The following is a 23,903-nucleotide window of genomic DNA, read 5'->3' as shown; positions in this document are numbered from 1 at the left end:
TTGAATAAAACGTCCTAAAAGCCCATTATAATAGATTACGGCATCAACACATTTGTCTTTTAAGACAATTTTAGTGTTGTAATAGTAGTCTAGTAGCCAACAGAACAGTAAAACAATAAACAAAAAGTACAATATAATGGCCAATTTTAATCTAATTTGACCTATCAATTGGATCATATGAAAGGGAAAATCTTAAAAATTACTTGACAAAGCAATATCTGAAAAAATATATTCTCCTGTGACTGTTTTACTTATCCAAAATCTGAAAAGAGAAGAGCTTGAATATGCCAGTCAATTAATGAAATTTAAGTAATTACACTTATCCTTTTAATAATGCGTGGTGGAATGCAGATTTTTCAAGAAACCCTTAGCCTAACCCTCGTCAAGAAGCCTTGAAGCTGATGAGGTAATCAGGGTATGCCCCTGCATCACTGAACACCACATAAATGAAGGGGTTCCGGACGTTATTTACTGCACAGTCGTGGAGGCCGGAGAGGGGGTTTTTGGGGTCCAGGGGGGCTGGTTCCACCATGCCACGAGTCCCCAGGCAGGGCTTCCCCACCAGCACCCGAGCCTGGTACATGTACTTCAGCCCCTGGGCGTCCGGGTTAGAGTATGTGTCGTTGCAAGAGTACCAGGATTGCTTGGCAAAATAGGTTCCGTTGCCGTACTGAGTGGCTGTGGAGAAATGCAAAGAAATGATAACACAAACAAAGGCACAATGATTTTCTTGTGGAATAAATATGAAACACAAGTATTAAAGCACACTTGTGTTTATGTGTATGTGTGTGCAGATGCATCTCTAACCGTTTCTTCCACAGAAGCTTCTGTTGAAGCCATTGCTGTTGACCTTTTGGCAGATCACAGCTGTGGTGCCGTGGTAAAGGTCAATCTCATTCGTGTTCTGGGGATATTTCTTATCAAGCATCTGTTTTTTCACAGCGTATCTCTGCCATTGGTCTTTGTTCTGAATCCTCTGTATCTGTATTAATATTGTTAATATTTGTATTATTTGTCACACGAGAGAAGGTGAGATAATTATATCTCCAACTGTCAATTTAATGCTTTGTGCAACTGTTTGTCTATCTACCTATTTATCTGAAATGCTGCCTTCTTACCTTGACGACTGTAAATGTTGCAGAGGTTGCCCTATTGGGATCTTTGGATGTTTGCAGGAAATTTGCCTGAACCTTTTTGTACTGTTCGGAGGTTGGAGACAGATCCACTATTTCCAGAGTCTTGTAATCCATTCTGTCCCAATTTGTTGGTGGCTCTATGACAGCTAAGACATGACACATTCAAGACACATGTTAATGCTTTGCTATCGCATTTTTTGTAAGCCCAACATCTTAAGGGGTCAGCATACCTCATGCGGAAAAGTAATACGGTATTACTCAGCCTAAGTAAGATGTCGTAAGAACGAAATGGCACAATTGTGTACCAAACAAACAAACTTGTTCCTCGCCAAACTTTTTTAAATCTCTGCAGATGATGGCGATGCAAACATTGTGTGTGATGAGTCAGAAAAGTAAGTTGGGTGCGACTTATTTTCTTCCGATGTCCCTGTCTCCTTGGAGACCCCACTAGTCTTAATTAATGCAATCAACCGTCAGTGACCAAACAATAATAAAATTAACTTGTTTCAAAGTATGCTGCCCAAAAGTGTATTAAAAGGGACTGTACTTATTTCAGAACCAGCCTTCAGGGTCCTCTTTATTCTAGCGATGGTTCTATTCCTGCCGGTCCGCTCCATCTTGTCCAGGTTCACAGTGTAGGTCTGGTTCTGCAGGGTGTATCTGATGCTCGGCTCTTTCTTATGCAGGGCGTGCTCAAGATCTAAACTGACAGATGGGTCCAGTTCTGCCCACACCTCCCCGGCGCAGACCTCCCAGCGCACCGTCTTCCACAGCCTCTTCTCTTCTTCCTGCCGGGTCACACGCTCCTTGGCCTTTTGCAGATCCTTCTCGATCTTGAGAACCATGTTCAGGGCGTCGGCCTCCTTCCCAGACACGGTGGCCTTGTCCGGGGCCAACACACTGACGCACACCTGGAGGCTCCGGCTGAGAGCCACGATGGCCTGTTTCTCTGAGGGGAGAAGTAGGGCCAGGTAGGGGGAGCTGATCTGGTGTAGCTTCCACTCTTTCGTCACCAAGTCATCCACAAGTTTTTTGACGTTTGCCAGGTCACTCGAACAGCAGCCAAGAACCTCAACCTCCACTTTGGGGAAGGACACATCCCTGCAGGCACTTGCCAGACACATGGAAGGCTGCTGGGTAGGGGCCACAGATCCTCCCTGGGGTGCACTTATTTTTGCTGTAATGACAATAGGGTATACTTATCACTTTGTTGATTCGTACTTATTAAGTAATTAATAAAGCTATATCAATTATAATGCAAGGGTATGGAATGGTATAAAGTAGAACAATAAACTATGAACATTCGTAATTCAAAGCAAATATTGGTGAATTTTATGTTAGATCTGCCTCTAGATTCTAGTGCAGAAAGATACAGCAGAAACCTTAAACACCAAAGATGGATTTAGAAGTTTGGATGGATGTGTATATCCTGTGCTTTCACTTTTTTAACTGCTAGTGTCACTTTCTTACATTTATTAATGCTCTTCCGAAAGTCCTGGAACATGTTGGTTTGGAAAATCACAATATGGACATCCTTAAGGGACGGTGTTTTGGTCATTTTTATGTGTTCTTCTACTGCGGTGACCATTGCATTGCCAACATCTACAGCACACAGATTTCCAGCACCTGGGAAAAAGTTAGCAATCAGAAAATCCTTTTGACAAGGCATACGTAAAATTTTGACTGTTCTAGGTACTACCAAAGGATATAGCGTATTGTATTAATAACTTTATTCATCATTATATATTCTACAATATATTTGATATATTGATGATTGCAGAATATTTGTCTTCTTTTTTGTCACGAAATGACAAATCGAATTGTCGCTTTAAAAAAAAACACTTTTTCATTCCAGAGATTCATGTGTGAGATGAGCAATACCGGCAACATGTCGGCCTACCTGTGCCAAGTGCTGGAAAGGAAACAGATTGGATTTGATGGTCCTCGCATATCTTGAAGACCTTGACCATGGAGCTGATGATGTCTTTTTCCTTGGTTTGGCCCACAATGTGAATGATGTGTTTTGCTGAAAGGTTGCCAGGTTTGGTGATGACCACACCATCACAAGGTTGATTACCTTTAAATCAAAGTAGAAACTAAATTCCAGATCCAAAAGCCCACATTTGTAAAAAAATGAATTTTACGAGTTGTGAATAGGTCTCAATTTTAAGTAGACCTTTTGAAAGCTAAAATGACGTAAAGGGGACATATTAAGATAACAACACTATCCTGGGATTTGGGGTGTTGCCTTGGGTCTCTGGTGCGACCACACACATATAAACTTAAGAAATAAGTCTGTAAATGATTTTTTGAGTGAGATACGCATTTTTGAAAGTAACCCGCCTACAGTTAGCAAATGAGCGAGTCAGTTTCAGCGGCTCTCCTACGTAGTTAGGAATGAATGAATTGAATATTACCACCCACTTCCCCACCCCCTCCAATCAGAGCTTAGATAAGATTTTGTGGACTAGGGGACGAGCGCTGGGCAGATCTTCGCGCATTTCAGAAGCAGGGAGATTCCATACAAAAATAGATGTCTAATTTGTCAGTTTGCCATGTGACTCCCTGAGCTCCGGCGGGGGAGCTTCGACGGCAGTCTGGCAGCTCAACTTCGGGAGTACAATCCCTTTCTCCTCCATGTCGCAGTTCAATCTGGACTTCAGAGAGTCAAAGCTAAAGTTCCTTTCCCCTAATTCTTCTCAACCATGGCCGAGATAACCCCCCCCCCCCCCCCCCCCCCCCCGTCTTTATGATTCATAATATCATCGGAGGCGCACATAGCTTTTGGCCATGATGTTAGATATTATATTATATAGATACCTAGATATTATATTATTATTATTATTATTATTATTATATAGATATAGAGCTCCGGGAGTCCACAAACGGCAACAATCACTTCTCCTCCATGCTGTGGTTCACTCTGAGAGCTCATTTTTAAGCAATGGGCAGCAGCTCATTTGCATTAAACATACAGACACCAGAAACAGCATTCTGAAGGGACTGAAACAGAGGGCGGTAGGGAAGATATTTATAGTGGTAGGCAAGATAATTTTTCCTAAAAGCTGTTTCCAGCAAACACATTCAAAAACTTGTTTTCTGGAACTCATATACTATGTTTACTTGTTGGAAAAACACCATAATATGTGTCCTTTAACCAAAAGAAGATAGAAATATATTTAGAATTTGAAGTAATTTACCTAAATTGTTGCATTCATCAACCACTGCTTGTCCAGCTGCGCTGAGAATAGCTCCTGACACACCTGTAAAGAATAAGTAAACTGTTATTTACATTCTTCCTTTGATGTCCTTGGGGTATAGAGTTGTTATATGAAAAATCTTACTATCAATAACCTTCAGATAATAAATTGTGCTTAACAAATGCTCACTTAATGTATTTTCTGGCCTAAATTTGTGCCATTGAATTCTTTACCTGAATTGAGATTCAGGCTTGCATTGGTACTACTGACGATAGCATCCGTTTTTTCCTTTGTTATGTCACCACAAAACAGTTTCAATTTCACCGGCCCGATCACCATTTCAGCAGTGGTTGCTAGAGTGACGGAGAAAAATAAGTTTGCAGACATAAGCAAATTTGTAATCATGCAAATACTGATTACTATGACATGTTTTATGTTATGTGTTGTTTTTAACAACAAAAAGTAAAATTAACATGTCTGGCCTTCTCCATCTTCGTCACAGGAAGAGTCATTACTGCTGTCATCATCATCAGCCGTATCCTTAAACATAAACAAGGTTGGAAATCAAGTAGTATTATTATATATTTTTTCATAATAAAACTGATATGAATAATATTGTATTGACAAAAAGTATTGACATACTTGTGTCCAGGAATGGAGGACCTGCTGACCCTCTTGCAACGCCTTGACCTTGTCAACCACTAGGAAGATCTGCTTCAGAGCACTGAATTTATGCTTTGAAAAATGGGCTTCAATGCCCAACAGCAGGGCGGTAACAGATTCTGTGAACTTCATTCCACCACCGCCTGCAAGACAAGAAGCAGAGTTAGTTTTTCTTTACCTCAACTAGATTAGCACTGGGTTAAAATTCACCAAATCCAGAAAGATCAATTATTAATTTTATTGGCCTTTTTCTCTTATTTTTTGTATGGGACCCTGAATAGACAGTTCTTTTTACTGCTGTAGTGTGTTGGTCACGTTAAATAAAAATTATATTAACGTAACTGCTTTGGGGGCATTTCGTAATGAAATCACTGATATTTTAAATAATGCACCAGGTTATTAGACTGGGTACCCCCCGCTCGTTCTGCCGGCGATTTCAATTCGCCCTGCAGAAGGGTCTGGAGAAGAGCAATACATTTCTTTCTGCTTCCGATGCGTATTTGCGGGTGCCAATCACCAAGCTGGCTTCTCCACCTGGCGCGCTATTGGCTTGTTTAACACAATGGCGACAGGGAAGCGACAGCAAGCAGCCAATTGCATACAGAGTCATTCGAACTAGGCCTGTTGATCACGTCTCTTGTGCTGAAGAAAATGACGGCAGCCTCCCCAGACCAACGTGCAATCTTCGATTGACCTTGGTCTGGCAATAGCCAGGCTACAAGGTTAGAGGATTCCTTATACAATTTACAGCACAGTAAAGTTCGTATCCATATCCAAATGAAATATCCCTCACCGATTGATTAATATTGAATATGATGAAATCAAATCAAATAGGGTGACCTGATGAATAAAAATTGAATCGATTTGGGAAATCAGTGAAAATAATAAGCTTGAAACTAGTGTCAAGCAATGCATTACCAGTTCCAATGGCAGGGAATGACACGGAGGTGATCCATCTATCCTCGCAGTGCTTCAGCACATTCTTAACACGCTCAACAGCCTGCTCCACGCTTCTCGGGCCTACTATGTGGATGATGAAGTCACACTGCAGTCTTCCTCCGCTGGTCACACCTGCATCGTTTCCCCTCAGTGGTCCTTGGGCAAGTAAAATAAAGTCTGTCACAATCACTAGGACAATTGGTGTGCACAATTTAAAGATCCCATATCATGCTTTTTACGATTAATAATTGCATTTGGGGGTACTACTATAATTGGATTAAATGTTAAAAAATGCCCCTTATTATTCTCACACTGTTCATTTCTGCAAAACCAATTTCAGCATCTTTCAAAAACGTTGTTTGTATGATGTCGCTTTAAGGCTAGGCTAAGTCTACTGTGATTGGTCAGTTTTAAACATTGTGGGTAGCAGGAAGGCGCGACTTCTGCACTTCAGCACCGCCCACTGCACAGTCTGACGTCACACTATTACGGAAGTAGTTTGAGCTCAAACGAGCTGTTTCACAAACTTATTGAGGGGTGTTCTCGGTGGGCATGAATACTCCCCGTTGCTGAGACTTATGGTGTGTTCCAGATGCCTCGGACACCAGCCTTCCGAGTTGCAAGGTTTGCTAAAGAGGCTAAGGTGGCTTACAATAAACAAAGACTAGCAAATTACATGACACAATCACAAAGACGAACGAGAACGCTATAAGTGCTACGAGAAATTACATCAAAAGTGACACTCGAAAGGCTGGTGCCAGAGTTTTTTCTCACGGGGCGTGACGTGAGAAAAAAATAAAACAGAAAAAGTAACAGTAAACAATATTGTTAGCTAACTTCTTTTTCATCGACTGGTTCTGAAAATGCTTCACTGCCACAGTCTTGTTTGCAAAGAGGTGCTAGCTAATGCCGGTATGAGACCTGCCGACTCCAGCGTCAAATTTAAACGTTTAAATAACTAAACTATCTTCAAAAACGCACAAACATGTTTAAACTGTTTAAAAGTTAGGTTTAAAATGTGTAAAAGAACAAACACATCTTTAAAAACACACAAAGATTTAGAAAACGCAGCTGTTTATTTGTTCTTGGGGGGGGGGGGGGGGGGCTAATTTGTTGTAAAGCAAAAACCTTGTTCAACACAGGGAAAGTCTGAAAAAGTCTAAAAAGCACGATATCACCCCTTTAACTTTTATTCTGAGGTTCCTAACATAGGTACATGACAAAACTAATGCAAATAGTTATACTATCCTCATTGTTCAAATTCTTTATTTCTTAGAATATTTATTTCCATTTTTATATGTATGCTAAAAGGGGCAGATACTTACGAATTTTGGCACACTCAACTTTAATTGCAGATCCAGCAGCAGTTAAAATGGCCCCAGACACACCTTGTAAATCACATTAGAATCTCTTTGAGATCACTCAGAGATTTGGTTTAGGATTTTGCATTACTGGGAAGACACCATAAGGTTCTCACACCACAAAAAACAAAACAAAAAAAAACAAACTATGAATGTGTAACCAACCGTTTTTCAAGTTCACATCCTCGTTTGTACTGTTGACAATGGCTTTCACAGTTTCTGCAGTGATGTTCCCTTGCTTCAGGTTAATCAAGGCATCCTTGATCTTAACTAGAGTCAAATACAAAATATAGATTTTTTTTAAGCCATATTAGTGTCACATATGACTAATATGAAAACAAAGCCAACCATGTTTTAAACTTGAAGCAAATTACAGTAACAGCAAGTAAATGCAATATTGCTAGTTATTTAACACATCAATGGATACAGACTAATTTCTAGCAAAACTTTGTGGAATTGTATGGACTTTTACAACTGCTAGGTTTTTCATTAATCATAAATGGGCAGTTAAAGAAGAAAAAGAAAAAACCTTGATTCAGAGGTAGTGCAACCGGTACAGCCATCCTCTATAAAAGCAGTAACAAACAGCAAATCCCTCAATTAAAACTAAGGGGTATCAATTAATTACCAATGACAAGTGAATCAATGAACTACCATTATAGCTAAAATACTTAAATTAATCGTCAATTATTCTTACTGGTATGCCGGCCCTGAGGGTTTTACTATATCTCGGCTTGTTGAAATGCTTCTTTATGCTTTCATAAGTCCTGTCTTCAATGGCCACTACAGAGATCGTTTTAAGGCTGGATAAGGGAGTGCATGATATATGTCTTTTCAAGCCCTGTAGAATGGCCTTCGCAGAATCCTCAGGGAGACAGCCACCAATTCCTACAAGAAAATTGTCATGGTGTTCAGTCAATACACTGGTTCCTTTTGTAGTGTGTATATGTGGATGATGTTGTGGAACTGAGAAAGTTGCTGAATATTAACATTTTATTTTACCTGTGCCAATGGTAGGAATGGACACAGTTGCAGCTTGCTTGCCTTCACACAGCTGAAGGACCTTCAGTATAGATACTGTGATCTTTGGAGCTCCAGCAATATGAGCGATATGTTTACAGTTCAGGTTTCCACCGCCTGTGAGCACAACATTGCCAACAGGCTGGGGACCTATGAAAATCCCGATGTTGAGAATGGTTACGTTGAATTTTGTTAGTGAATTTCAAAATGTTGTTCTATGATCACGTTTGTAGAGTTACCGTTTTTTTTGCATTCATCCACAATAGATTGTCCAGCTGCCTTTAGGATCTCCCCAGACACACCTGTGAAGCATAGCATAAAAGATCAAATCTTGCTACAAGACTGAATGCCTTTTAAATATTCATAAGAAAAGAACGGTGAAGAACAACCAGTGTTCAGATCTAGATTCGGGTTGCTTGAATTCACGATGACATCTACGTTCTCCTTAGTGATGTCTGCCTTCTTCAAGATCACAGAGACTCTTCCAATCACTGGCATGATACAAATGAAAACATTTACAAAATAAATCTCATTGTGGTTATTATTCCTTGAGCATTGCTCCTTTCTAATGTAGACACAAATCCCTTACCTATTGTGTTTGACACTTGTAGAGACGGAAGGGCTAAAGTTTGGGAGGCATTTAGTGATGCTGATAGTTCAAGATAGAAGCCCAAGCTTTTCGCCTCCATCTTGAGTAACGATTTATTATTTTTCAGGATCTTTGCCTCACCAGCTTTGGAGTACATGTACTTTCTGGTTGTTATTGTTCTTATGTGCCTATTCACCACATCTATGGCTTCTTTGATTTGATCACTTGTAGCTGTGACTTTGAGACATGGAGATTGTGGAGATCTGCAGGGCAATATGGTGACTCCCAAGGCTTTGAGGAGAAGATCCGCTGAGAGTTTCATGAAAGACTCAACAAATTCAACCTCCTGCAACGTTTGCAGAGGGACATCTTCTGTTACCACTTTCTTGTTCTCAAGACATGCCTTCACCTTGGCAATGACATCATCAACCACAGAACTGAATCCACATAATTCAATTTTGTCCCCTGAAAATTCAATGAGAACATTTTGAGAGTTCTGGGTAGATTCAAGTTCCTTTTTTAGGTCTGCATGAAAGGTTTTCCATTGCTCTTCAAAGCTTTCCTTATTGTACTCCCCGGAAATAGAAAGAGCTTCTTGCTTGATTACCTTCTTGAGCTTCTTTTCAGCCCTGTCAATGTCGCCCTTCTTAGCGAGAACTGTGACAAACTGTTTGGTACAGATCACAACAGCGACAATGTTGTCCAGAGAAAAGTGATCATTTTGGAACTTCTGTAAGTCAAGGGATTGCAAAAACTGTATAAGGTTACGGGAAGAATCAATCTTTTTGGAAGTCCAAGTATCTTGGACTTTTTGGATAAGGGTTTCTGCCATTTGCACCTTTTCACTGAGCCCCTTGAGATGTATGGTAAGGTATTCATCTTTTTTGGATAGTTCCACATTTACCAAATCATCCCTAACAAGATCCAAGGTGAGATCTAACATTTCTTTGGAGTCTAATTCGATCTCTTTCTCTATGGTGTTATTCACTACATGGAGCTCAACTCTGGCCTTTTCCATCTTGATCTTGATCGTCTTCACAAGTGTCTCCACTTCCTCCCATCTCCCGACAACCACTAACTCTGAGGAGCAGAATTTAAAGGAGATGAGGGCGGTAGCCACATTGACTTCGGGACAACTACCCTTAACTGCCTGCCAGACCTCAGCCTCCATTGGGATATGCTCCACAATGTACTTCTCCAAGATGGTCTGAACTTCTCTTCGAGCATTAGTCTCCCAGGAGGGGCCATGCCGTAAATGACCGAGTGAATACTTGTTCATTGACATCTTCAGTTCCAATTGTGGGTGCTTGGAGATAATGTTGAGGGAAACCATTGCATGGACCCTTTGAAGGGCAGATGTGAGCTCTCCTCGAAGGATCTCATTGCGACTGATAAAACTCAGGAGGTCAGGTGTGACTGAGACGGCTATATCAGTTGAGAATTTTGACTGGTGGTGTGTTTGTCCTGTCAAAACCCACTGGAGGTCAGGGTAAAAGAGTTGTGCAACAAGCTCCTTTTCCATCACAGTGTGTTTGCGTTCAGCCACCCTCTGAGCAACTATGGAAAAGCAGAGGGTTAGACCAATTCATAGAAATGAACTAAATAATAATAATAATTATGAATTCATTATAACCATCATGGTCATCCTCAAATTTTTAAAAAGAGTGTTCTTGTGCAAGAAATGTGTCATTATAGACCAGTGGTATTCACTATTTTTTTCAGGAGAGCCGCACTGACAGGACGACGTCAACGGGAGAGCCATTTTTACCGCAAAGTATCAAAAGCTATAAATCCAGTCATAAATAAGTATGCCTGCTTAATAATATGTCCTCCCTGAAGCAGTGTTTCCCACAGAATTTTGTGAAACTGTGGAGGGAACCCGGTCCTTAGCGGGGTCCGGGGGCATGCTTCCCCGGAAGAAAATTTGGTGCCTTTTAACCTGGAATGCATCAATCTGGTGCACTTTGAGAGGAAAATTAAGACTTGTGTGACTGTGTGCTATTTTCTGGAATAATGTGGAGACACTGGGTCACATAACATGGAAGCTATTGAAGAATAAGTTAATAAGAATAAGTCCATCCAAAGAGCACATTCTCTCTTGTTATGCAGGAAAACCGCCAATCTGGCAACCCCGCTGTCAGCGTAGAGCCGAGCAAGTTTAAAAATATTTTCTAGACAAGGCTATATTTCCACCTTTTAATGCCGCTGTTGATTTATTTTTTAAATAATTGTTTGTATTGTTTTTTTAAATATCTGTATTCACTGCATGATCATATCACTGTATATTTTTACCGCCATGCGAGCCGCAAATAGAGGCTTGGCGAGCCGCATGTGGCTTGCGAGCCGCGCAATGAGTAATGCTGTTATAGACAGTATTTTCACCGTATTGTGTAATGATACCCACATGAGCCTAAATGTCTTTGTTCATCATCATGAACCAGTAATGTGAGCCTTTAAAGGAACACTTTTTGATACAATTAAGCATTAAAATGCATTAAGCTTTGTATCGTTAGAAACCCAGTCATATTTTTGAATGGTCTTGCATCATTCCATCATTTCCCCCTGAGACGGGGGTTCCATAGCTACCTCTTAACACTTCCTGCTTTAAATGACGCACAATTAGGATTTTTGCATCATTTAAAGCTCTAAAAAAACACTCAATTTCAAACCCACCTAGGGGGTGGGACCCACTGACGCTACAGACCTATTACAGATCAGTGCCAGTGGGTGGGACTTATTGGTGTATGGTATAAACAGTATAGAGAGTACACCGGTGTGAATTTGCGCAATGGTATGACGTTAACGTGTTACTGGTAGATCACACGAGCGCTAAAGAAGCAATGATGTAGTACCAGAGACGCAGTCGTTTATTCATATTATCATCCACTGGCCGTGTTCCATAAGATATTCTAGAATACTCCGGGTGCTCCGGCGGGAGTCCTGGAGCTCTATAACTAAATAATATAATATAATTAGGGCTGTTAACGCGTTCATTTCGATTAATGAATCCCAGAAAAAATAACTCGTTAAAAAAATTAGAATAATCACGCTTCTATAGTGCCCTTTGACCCGGTGCGTCATTTGCATTGAAACTAAATGGAGACAGACCAGACGAGAAGACGCTGCTCGGCCCCGTGAACGGAAAATTCAAGTTTAAACAACTCCCAGACGGAACTGTAGATAGGAACACCGTTATCTGCAATCTGCAATTTTCCTATCACCGAAGTTCATCAACCCTTAAATATCACCTCAACGCAAAACATTTGGTAGCAAGCTCGCAGGTACGAGCTGCCACAGCCCCTGAAGCTGGCGCTAGCAGCCAGCCTCGTCAAGCCACACTCGACTGAGGCTACGTTTACATGATGACGGTCTGAACAGAAGACGCAAAAGTGGCGTCGCATCTGCACTTTTTATTCCACGTTTAGACGAGCGTTTTTGGAAGGAAATATGCGTGCATACGGTGAAGCTTAAGTGTGTGGAATTCGGTTGGGTATGCATGTCAGGCGGCTAGGTGGTGCTGTGATACACTATCACACAACTCCGCCTTGTCTGAGCACTTGCGTAGAATCTTGCATCTTCTCTTATCTGCGCCATGAAAACCTAAACATAATTACAGATCCTTCTCAGTTCAGTAATACTATCTGTACATATCCTGAACTTTTCGTGGAAAGACTCCTGTAAGTTTATTAAAGCTGCCAGAGCAGCTTGACGGTCCGACGCATGGAAATAATACAACATGTTTTCTTTTCCCTGTACTGGCGCCGTATGTGACGTAAACGCGTACGCAACGTGAGCAGATCTGAGCAGAGTTTTGCGTCTTGGCAGTGTAGACGGAAACGCTACGGCAAAGCGTATTCAAGTTTTCAACTCTGGAGGGCGGTTTCAGATTTTTGCGTTTTCAAGCCCAAAATCCGCCGTCACCGTCTAAATGAAAGGCACTTCCGATAAAATATTTTGTCGTTTTTACCCGCAAGCGTCCTCGTGTAAACGGGACCTGAGATGCAATGGCCCCGTCCACATTAACACGGCTAAATCTACAAACGCATTAATATTTATCCGTTTAGCCCTTCCATCCAAACTAAAACGGAGAATTCCGACACTGAAAACGACCGCTGAGGTGGATAAATGTGAAAACGTTGGGTACGCGTTGTAGTGTGGACAGGGTAGACGGAGGCTTTCAGAAACTATGACGTTCGGTTGCCATGACGCTGCCACAAGCTTGTGCTCGAGACCGAGACGCTCATCAAAAAAATGGCAGGTGAAATGCAAATGTTGATCTAAACAGAGAGGCGTGGCGGAGTTACGTAGCCATGACAACAACTGTTTATCTAAATTATTTCAGTGTGGAACGTGGATGCAAAACTTTCCGAAAACGATAGTGTGGACGGAGATCGTTTTCATTGCGGATTTGCGTTTTTATATTTACCCGGGTTAGTGTGGACGGGGCCTGAGAAGCATTGAATCTTGAGTGAGATGAAAATGTTATTAATTTGACCTTAAAATGCACCGTATGTTAATGAAAGACATTGAACTATAAAGTCTATTATGTCTATTATTCATTTAATCACTCATCTGCCATAATTTACTTGAATTAAATTATTTTGAAATACTTTCTCGGAAAAATGTAAGTATGCGATTAATTTAGATTAATTAATCACAGAGCCTGTAATTAATTAGATTTTTTTTTTAATCGCTTGACAGCCCTAAATGTAATATATAGATCTATATAGCCTGATATAATATATATTTTCACGGCCAAAAGCTGTGTGTGCCTCCGGATGATATTATGAATCTCAAATGACTGCGTCGGGTTCTCCGACGTCTTTGGTTCTTCCACTTCCACGTCAATCCGAAGTACAGACTGGGCGTCGACAATGGAGGAGAAAGGGAATGTTGCTGTTTGCGGACTCTCAGTACTTCCACAACGAGACTCGTAGTGGGCGTTATCTCGGCCATGGTTGAGAAGGATTGGGAGGAAAGGAACTTTGGCTTTGACTCCCTGAAGTCCAGATTGAAATGCAACATAGAGGAGAAAGGGATTGTTGGCCGCGATTGTCTCCCGCCGGAGCCCCGCTGCCGGGGCTTGCCCTGGACTTCAGGGAGTCAAAGCCAAAGTTCCTTTTCCCCTATTCCTTCTCAACCATGGCCGAGATAACCCCCACTACGAGTCTCGTTGTGGAAGTACAAGAGACGTCAGAGAACCCAAAGCAGTCTAGTCTTTTCACCAAATTGGAACTTTACGCAAACCTTACCTTACGTTGCGTGTTATGCGCCATAACACTAACAGCAGAACGGTTACCCAAGTAACAAAGAAGTGTACAACACTTGCGTTATCGTGTGTGTATTCACACAAACACAAACTCCCTACACATTTGGCGCTCGACCGGTCATAGCTCATTGTCTCAGTGGTGGGCCAAATTCTCTGGGTGGGCAAAGCAGAGAAAGGGGAGATAACCTGGCCCCTTATGACGACATATGGGGCCAAATTCCAAATCGACGCATCTGAGCTTTCATTTTTTCGAAGGCAGAGCAGGATACCTAGTGCTCATAGAAAAACTCATAAAATGAAATTTTCATGCCATGGGACCTTGAAAGTAGCCTGGCTCCGCCCGCCTAGTTACTTCTGCTCATTTTTAATTTCCCTTCTGTACTACATCTGGGTCTGCGGTAGGTTAGTGGGTTTTCTCCGTCCACATTTTGTGCGTCCAATCAGCGAACAGAGGGAGTGGCTGAGAACAATGACGTTAAAGTCAATTAAACTTCAACAGACACCCGCCTTCAAGTGAGTTAACGTTTGTCACGACGAGAGTCTGGTAGGACCATACTACCTTGAAAGTAGCAATCTCAAAGATTTCAGCATGTTCTCTTTGGCGATACATTTGGCAATAAGCATTAATTTTTCCCTTTTACCGTGATAGATAGATATTTAGGGACATTTATTGACAGGAAAATCTGCGAGATTGCACTTTGGATGATAAGAGTTAATTATTATCAAACAAAATGTACATGACCAATCAATCGTTAAATGTGAAATGGGACATTTTTAAAAGTTGAGCTTACCCTTCCAATCTCCAAAGGTAATTACAATGCTTTTTTTTTGGTTGAGATGGATAAAGGACTTAATTATGTCCCCTCCACTTCTCCATTTTCTGGAGAAATACAGTATAAGGAATTCTTCAGAAATTTGACTCATGTCTCCTTGTACAATCACAGATTTTGTCAGTTCCAAACGACAAGCCTCTATCTTTTTGTTGTTGAACTTCTCTGTGAAAGTCTTCTGCATGAATTGGTGTCCATCTGCAGGCACACACACATTCTTATATTAAATAGATAAACACAGAAGTTATGATAGTTGTTACTCAATTTACACATACTGTTTCCGACACCAATGAAAGCAAAGTAATGTAGTAATTTACATGAAATACATGTTGCAGGTTGGGTGTTGCCAGAACGCTTAATTGACTTTACCTGGTAACCCCAAACTTCCAGTCACCTATAGATGTAAATTTGACTCCATATTTATACATCTTGTAAATTATTGTGCATTTAAGTCACGATTCGAACCCGGATAGATCAATAACGCTACTATGTAACCCAGCAGACATCACTTTTCATCTCAAACTAGTTATTTTGGTTTTCATTTGAGCATCTAAGGTCTGGTCACTTTGTACTAACTGGTACCCACCTATGTCCTCTTTGAAGGTGACCACGATGCTGTCTCCACCCACGGCCTCCCAGCTGTGCTCCGCCCGTTGGCTGCAGCTGTGGATGTACATGGAGATGGTGTCGGAGGGGCAGCAGTCGTCCAGGCCGCTGAGGACAAACCGCCGTCTGTCCACCAAGTCATCCTCCTCCTTCTCCTTGTACACCTCCACCGGTATGCCACACTGCTGCGGATTGCTGGCACACACACTTTCCATGTCTGTGGGGTTTGTGTGTGTGTGTATGTGTGTGTGTGTGTGTGTATGTGTGTGTGTGTGTGGAAAGAGATATTTATATCAAACTAATTGATATCAAATTAATCCAATTAGTTGGAAGTTTATATTTACAAGCTGTAATGACTTCTATATTCTGAAAAATAAGGGAAATCAAGTATCCTGATTGGATAAAGCATTGTCTTCCTTGCATCTTAAGTACTATTAGTAATTATTTTACATGTGTCATTCATGAGAATTGGCATTCACATGAATTATTATCATTATTGATAAACCCTGTCAGTGCAGATCATGAGTGCATGATAATCTCATACAATTATCACCTTGCTTGTTTTAATAATTGGATTACCTGCTTTATTGGACATTTGGAGGATCCATGTGTTTTTCCCATGTTTTCTAACAATAGGATCCCTGATACACTGTTTAAAGGATCCCTCAAGGGACTCCCGGCAGCGCTCACTGGTGACACGCAGTAGTGCCACGTCTTCCTTTGCCTCGTCATTGCAGACGAAGTCTGAAAAGGTCATTATATCATCATCATTTGAATCTCTTTGTCAATGAAAACAGTGGTTGAAAATTGAACCTACCTGCTTCAGAAGATAACACAGGCTGTAGAAGGAGGGCAGACGTTTATTATTAAGCAGGCGTGATATGATACACATGTGACACATAAAGGACCCAAGGACCCAAATAGGAACCAAATACATTTTAGAGACGGGTCTAGCCGCAGACCTCCAAGCTCAGACCCACCTCCACCGTCAGACCCCTTTCTGTGACGTCTGAAATGTTTTTTTTGCGATTTGAGGGTTTCCTCTCAGACTAAATTATACTTTGCCAGACGCCCGTTCAGATCAGTAGCTGTACATTGTGTGTACACTTGCGTTCTGTTTACCTTTGCCTCTGTCAGGGATTAACTATTGCCGCACTGGCGATTGCCTTCGTGAAAGTCGGGCAACGGGACCAGCTCACTTGTATTCGCAATTTAGTTTCTTTATTCTTTACTTGTTAATGAGCTACTGCCACCTAGAGGTGATATAGTGATTTGGAGTATAGTAATCTAACTGTGACTAATTAGCAATATTTCTGAACTTTCAGTAACCACACTCAAATGTTTACAACTGCACACCTTCGCCTGCGCATACCTATGCTCATAACCACACCTTACCAGTGACCCGATACTGAAGAGTCCCCTTAATTGTCATTTAATACTTGGAAGCATTCGCTGCATTTCTCTGACCGGAAAATCGGCATGCTTCATGGCAACCAGTTCGTCATTACCAGCATATCTGTTGTACAAGAATTGAAACTCCTTTAACCTGGGCTCCCTCCCGGGCTGCTTGCCAGAATATAATGCATTCATTTATTATTTATTTATTATCGATAAGTGTGATAAACCGTTGTAGCCTACTGCGCAATATTATATTGTCCACCTTTACAAAGGATATTCTTGGAGACGATGGAGATGCCTCCCAACGCTGGAGGTGGGCCTGAGGCTGGGGGTCTGCAGCCCGACGCCATTGTAGGCCTACTTTAAACGCATGTCATTTACACATTTCTTAACAATGTGGTGCTATTTGTGATTTACCTCTGGCTTGACATCCTCTGGCAGTGTAACGTGAAGTGTTACTACCCCCAGTGACCCTTTGAGATCAACTTGATGAGTCTTTCTCGACAAAACTTCGTTTCGATCTAGGAAAAGAAAAAAAATATAATAAATAATTACAAACGCCTTAGAATCCAGTAAAACCATACCTTAAAACTAGAGCTGTTAAAATTAGCGCGATAATATCGCGTTAGCGCAATCTTTTTAAGGCGATTAATATAGCCTATATTAACGCATTAACGCACATTCTCTTTATTTCACTTTATTATTTTACTGTGATTTTGAAAGTTTTTGCCCAAAGAATGTCAACATTCATATCAGAATTCATTTTCGTCTTTTTGTTCCACTTACTTCACATTAAATCATAGGCTACTTGCAGTAAGTGACTGCCTGATTACAATTCCCAAATCTGTGGTGCTACTTATTTGAGTATAACTACACCTGTAGTAACTGTTGGTTTACAATTGTACTAAGAAACTGCCTGTCACGGCAGTTACAGGCAAGATCACTTGTTCCATTTGATATCGCATTTAACTTAAATTGGAGTGGATTTAAAATATAATTTAAAAATGTGATTAATCGCTTGTTAATTCACCGATACTATGCGCTTAATCGTGATTCAAAATTGTAATCGTTTGACAGCCCTAGTTAAAACACGTAATTTTAAGTTCCTACCTTTTTCGTTGACATAGACAAGTACAACTCTTCTTTTATCGGTCGGATCTGCCCGGAGTTCTGATATCTCACCTCCAGATCGCCTCTTGATTTGGAAGTACAATGCCAACTTTGATTTGATTTGATTGTCTAAATCGGCAGTTAGACCCTCCAAAATAAGAGTTTTCCCTGCCATTGCTCAACATTCAGAATGCACAGCATCGCACTTTAATGTGAGCTTTGTTTTGCCAATGGGTATACGTTTAGGTCTCTGCAGAACAGGCAGTGGGGCAGTGCACAGATTTACACGGGCTGGGCGGTTTTCCACCAGTGCAAGTCAACGAGTCTAGGTGGTTTTCCACCATTGTTTCTGATTGGTTGAAACGAGAGTAGGCGGATATATGAAATGAAGTGGGAAGTTCTTCCTTAACATGTCGACAGGCTCGTGCTACTTTCATTCTCGGATGCTTTTTAGATGTACACGTAGCCCTCACTTTCAGCTATTATAATACATTTTGTCAAATCATGAACGTCAGATGTGTATCGCCATGCAATACCATGATATTGACTTACAGGAGATATTTTTAAAATAAAACGCTCAAACATAATCACACAAAAGTCATTGTAATACGTCTGAATAAGTACAAACAAAGGATCTCTTGGAGAGCCAGTCCTAAACCAATATAGGAGTCTAGGAATATGCCTAGCTTGAATAACCAATTGGCTTAAACAACGCTTGGACATTGAGGCATAACTGCACAGACACACATTATGGTAAGCTATTAGACTCTTAAGGGTTTACTTACTTTTCCCACTTGCACTTTGGATGTTTTCAATAAAGACACAAAATACAATCATTTTGTTTAAATAATTTAATTATGAACAAAACAAATGATATACTGATAACCATAATTATACACACACACACACACACACACACACACACACACACACACACACACACGTGAACAATAACCAACCCTCACTTTTTATCATCTTCAATGCTGTACTTGCTATAGGCTATGTGCCTTAGCACAAGGAGTAGGCCCCCACTCAGTGGCGGATTTAGCAAATTGGGGGCCCAAGGCGGAGGTATGTATGGGGCCCACCTCATCCGATTTTTAAAAGAGAACGGAGAAAAAAAAATACAGACTGCACGGTGGAAAGGCAGGTAAAGCTAATCTACTGAGTACAGTGTCCTCAGAATATTCAGAGTAAGGGTAAGCATGTTTGTACTGTCGTGTGATTCTCTAATAGACAGGGTTATTTTCTTCCTTCATTTCTCGTCAGTGAGTCATCTTGTTGGGTTTGATTCTTCTCATGTTTCTTCCTTCTTATCTTGTTAAACCCTTTCAGGCAGCTATTCAGAAAGAAGCCAAGGCAAGGTGGCACACACAGACATGCACACATACACACACACGCACACACACACACACACACACACACGCACACACACACACACACACACACACACACACAAACATATCCACATACACACACACACACACACACACATTATATAAGCAATGTCAGTGACAGTTTTTAATTTTAAAAGAGAGAGAGAGAGAGAGACAGAGAGTCTATGAGAGAGAAAAGATAGATTGTTCTCCAAATCACACACTTCTAACACAGAGTCCTACTTATTGACTTCTTCTCACAGGTCTTAAAAATACTTACCTGTGTCTTTTCGCTTTTTCTTTTATTTGAGCCGCTTGGGTTTCTTTTTTTCGCAACCCTTTTCCTAACACTTAATTTTATTTACGCGTTCAGACTTGTCTTGCTTCGTCTCTGTTTGTGTACAAAAAAAAAGAAAAAAGAAAATATGATGATCTTCTTCCTTTCCCTCTTTTTTATTTGACGTTAGTTGTGGGCCCCCCTACTAAATTCTGAGGCTTTTATTTTGAAAGCGTGTGGTGGCTAGCTTAACCGCGGATGAACGAATGATGGCTGACTTGACCGCAGTCCTACACTGGGGGCCCCAAGCGGCCTCCTACCTATTCCTCTGTTAAAACCACCACTGCCCCCACTGCCTTCTCCGGAAAACCTGTACAGGCGTAGGGCAAGGCCACTGCCACAGCCTGCCATTTCCAGGATTTGCCCAAGATTGATCATTATAATTTGTTCCTCTTCCATTCCATGCCGTTGAACCATCATCGATAGCTCCTGCTTCTTCTTTCGGCACGTGTAAACACGTTACTTCCTTTCTTTCAACGAACAACCTCTTTGTACCTCTCGGCAAATCAAATGCTACGGTGGAAATCTGCCCATCCTGGTGGAAATCTGCCCATCCTGGTGGAAATCAGCCCAACGGACCTCTCGGCAAATCAGATGCTATGGTGTAAAACCGCCTAACGGTGTAAATCCTCCTACTATGTTTTGCAGAGACTCCTCAGGGGAGTAAGCCCTGACTGCAGCATGCAGATCGAGGAGCGTGGGTGGAGCTAAACGTTTGACTCTCTCTGCCCAATAGCAACCGGAAGAGGAAGACGGTGTGTCTGAGTCCAATATTGCGCGCTTTTCTGCCTAGAGGTAAGTTGCTGTTTGCTGTTTGTGTAAATCATAAACGACTTAATGGAGAAACCAACAATTTGATGATTAACCTATTCATGCAAGTAACGTGCATAGGTCTCACGTTTATGTCAGTCGTGTGAATAAAAGCATTTAGGCATTGTTTTTGGCAATTTTCAAGTAGATTAGCCAAGTTGCCGCAATGTGTCAAAAAATATTATTATATATTTATATTCTATTTAAAATCCAGGTATATAAACACAGTAACTAATGTGCTGTATTTGTGTGTGTTTCTACCCTAGAGTATGTCTGAGAGGAATAAAGAAGGTAATCATAAAATGAATGCATGGGAAATGCATACTCTTTGTGTAATGCATTACATTTTGTTATTGGAATTCTGCGTTGTCAATGATCAAAATAAATGTAATGAAATACATTCATTCATTCTCTGTGTCCATTTGTTACCTATAGCTACTTTGATTAACCTTGTGTTGCCTTTGTGCGTGTTTATGTGGGTGTGTGTGTGCTTGACAGGTGAGCCCGCTTGCCCTCTTGCCCTCTTCCTATGGCCATCCCTGATGAGGGAAATGTGGTAAAAAAATGTTTTAGCTGGGGTTTAAGTAATGCTGTGCCTTTTATGTCTATTCTTTTCCCCTCTGATATATAGAGACACATTACTATATTATTGGATGGTGATGCACCAAAGATTAAAGGGGACATATTATTTACATTTACATTTACATTTACATTTAGGGCATTTAGCAGACGCTTTTATCCAAAGTGACTTACAATAAGTGCATTTGTTACAATAAGTACATTTGTCATAAGAAGTGAAACAATATATCGCTGTCGGTACAGTAAAGATGTACATAGAATCAAGTGCAAGTATTACAATCGCTAGGCTAACCCATTCCCCGTGTAAAGCAATGATAGCAGCTACTGTAGATGCTACACAATTAAGTACCTTGAATAAGTGCAATGTACAAGTGCCAGGACGTACAACATTCAATGGTGGCTGTGCATTGGTTCCTATGCAGAGTCGAGGTGAACTCTGAACAGGTGAGTTTTGAGTCTTTTGCGGAAGCTGTTGAGCAACTCTTCGATCCTGACATCGGTAGGGAGCTCGTTCCACCACTGAGGTCCCAAAACAGAGAAAAGTTGTGACTTCGCTGATCGACCTTTGCTTGCTCTTAGCGATGGCGGTACCAGACGTCCAGCTGAGGTAGTTGAGCGGAGGGATCGAGCTGGGGTGTGTGGCTTTACTAATGCTTGGAGGTAGGCAGGGGCAGTTCCATCGACTGCCTTGTATGCCAGTACCATCATCTTGAATCTGATGCGAGCTATTACAGGGAGCCAGTGGAGGTCTCGGAAGAGGGGGGTTACATGTGAGAACTTTGGTAGGTTGAACACGAGGCGCGCTGCTGCATTCTGGATGCGCTGCAAGGGTTTAATCGCAGAGGCAGGGAGTCCAGCCAGGAGCGAGTTGCAGTAGTCGAGGCGGGAGATGACCAGTTATTGGACTAGAAGCTGAGCTGCTTCCCTTGTGAGGAAGGGCCGGATCCTGCGGGTGCTGTAAAGTGCAAATCTGCAGGCTTGTAAGGGCTGCAGATTTGCACACCACCAGGTGTAAGTGTGATTAGCCCTTACAAGCCGTTTCGAAAATCTGCCCCTTATGACATCACAAGTGGGCATGTCCACTTAGATGTGGGCTGGATAGATCAGTCTACCAGCCTACCCAGTGGACTGAAGTAAACATTGCTCATCTATCCAGCACAGATCTAGGTAGACACGCCCACTAGTGATGTCAGAAGGGGCAGATTTTCGAAACGGCTTGTAAGGGCTAATCACACTCACACCTGGTGGTATAATATGTCCCCTTTAATAAATGCAACAACAGTCAACTTCTCCACTGTCCCTTTTGCACATCCGTGGGTGCAAAATATATGGTTGACAACCATATAAAAGGGCATTCCTTAGTTAAACACAAAGGTGCTTATTACACAAATTAGTTAATTAGAATGCTATGAATGAGTTAATTAGTATAAGTTTGAATCTTATTCCCTTTATTCCTCTCTTACAGAGTTCACAATGATGAAATGTGGATTTAGTTGTCGGACGGCAACACATTTCCTATGTTGCTATTGTGCAGCAACAATTATAAATAGATTGCAATTGACAAGTCACTTCCAAATACTACAGGAGGAGGTACATGTTGCAGCCCCCGCACAGCACTCTGTGGCCCCTGTGCATCAGTCTGTGGCCCCCGCTCAGCACCCATTGGCCCCCGCTCAGTACCCATTGGCCCCCGCTCAGTACCCATTGGCCCCCACTCAGTACCCATTGGCCCCCGCTCAGTACCCATTGGCCCCCGCCCAGTACCCATTGGCCCCCGCTCAGCACCCATTGGCCCCTGCTGAGAACCCATTGGCCCCCACTCAGTACCCATCAGCCCCCGCTCAGTACCCATTGGCCCCCGCTCAGTACCCATTGGCCCCCGCTCAGTACCCATTGGCCCCCGCTCAGTACCCATTGGCCCCTGCTCAGCACCCATTGGCCCCCGCTGAGCACCCATTGGCCCCCACTCAGTACCCATTGGCCCCCGCTCAGTACCCATTGGCCCCCGCTCAGTACCCATTGGCCCCCGCTGAGCACCCATTGGCCCCCACTCAGTACCCATTGGCCCCTGCTGAGCACCCATTGGCCCCCGCTCAGTACCCACTGGCCCCTGCTCAGTACCCATTGGCCCCCACTCAGTACCCATTGGCCCCTGCTCAGTACCCATTGGCCCCCACTCAGTACCCATTGGCCCCCGCTCAGTACCCATTGGCCCCGGCTCAGTACCCATTGGCCCCGGCTCAGCCCCAAGAGGCCCCGGCTCAGCCCCCAGAGGCCCCCGCTCAGTACCCATTGGCTCCTGAAGAGTGATCCGCGGCCACTAAAGCATCTAGTCATCTAAAGAAATTCAGTTGTCCTCATTGCAAGGTGATTTTAAACAAAATATACTTCAAAACACATTGCAGGAGAAAACACACCCACCTCTCAGAGACGTTGTCGAACGACCAATTGTTGGCCTATCAGTGTGTCAATGCTACACATGGTGTATTTGCAGTTGAGATATCTTTTTCCGGAAAAATATGTGAAAAAAAATGTATCATTGGAGACTTTTGACTCCTCATTGTCTCCAATGATAAATACACTGGCTCACTTGGAAATGGGGACAGATATCACAATTCCGAGCTACCCCTTTAAGTCCAGGGCTCATGGACAATTTGGGAACTTACTCACAAAGGAAAAG

At 42.1% G+C, this 23,903-nt stretch overlaps 1 protein-coding gene across 4 annotated transcripts; it reads right to left on the bottom strand.

Annotated features, from left to right (window-relative positions):
- Positions 1–127: 127 nt before the first annotated feature.
- On the bottom strand, positions 128–18,396 carry LOC307072831 (protein mono-ADP-ribosyltransferase PARP14-like). 4 transcript variants are annotated; one of them, XM_079732327.1, is made up of 25 exons: positions 18,122–18,396; positions 17,429–17,532; positions 16,431–16,452; positions 16,193–16,357; positions 15,594–15,830; positions 14,969–15,205; positions 8,909–10,465; positions 8,709–8,810; positions 8,559–8,621; positions 8,302–8,469; positions 7,997–8,187; positions 7,829–7,865; positions 7,465–7,569; positions 7,264–7,326; positions 5,918–6,094; positions 4,979–5,142; positions 4,810–4,876; positions 4,570–4,689; positions 4,337–4,399; positions 3,037–3,213; positions 2,607–2,762; positions 1,684–2,313; positions 1,119–1,282; positions 808–982; positions 128–678 (listed from the first exon to the last, which is right to left on the bottom strand). In XM_079732327.1, the coding sequence occupies exons 1-25, from the start codon at positions 18,294–18,296 to the stop codon at positions 383–385; spliced, it is 5,415 nt and encodes a 1,804-aa protein (XP_079588453.1). In that variant the 5' UTR covers positions 18,297–18,396; the 3' UTR covers positions 128–382. The 4 variants fall into 4 exon arrangements, with proteins under 4 accessions (XP_079588453.1, XP_079588454.1, XP_079588455.1 ...); XM_079732328.1 differs by having other exon boundaries at positions 4,819–4,876; XM_079732329.1 differs by lacking the exon at positions 7,264–7,326.
- Between the last annotated feature and the right edge of the window lie 5,507 nt (positions 18,397–23,903).

Source organism: Pollachius pollachius (genome assembly GCF_949987615.1).
Source record: "Pollachius pollachius genome assembly, chromosome: 3".
Lineage (NCBI taxonomy): Eukaryota > Metazoa > Chordata > Actinopteri > Gadiformes > Gadidae > Pollachius > Pollachius pollachius.
Note: the sequence above shows the minus strand (reverse complement) of the source record. Positions and strands in the feature narration are given on the sequence as shown.

Excerpts from the sequence above, each read along its gene's own strand:
- LOC307072831 (XM_079732327.1), bottom strand. The coding sequence starts at position 18,296 with ATGGCAGGGAAAACTCTTATTTTGGAGGGTCTAACTGCCGATTTAGAC. Across the intron at positions 17,533-18,121 it reads TGTCTATGTCAACGAAAAAG|ATCGAAACGAAGTTTTGTCG; the intron begins GTAGGAACTTAA and ends TTCTTTTCCTAG. Across the intron at positions 8,811-8,908 it reads ACAAGTGTCAAACACAATAG|TGATTGGAAGAGTCTCTGTG; the intron begins GTAAGGGATTTG and ends GTATCATGCCAG.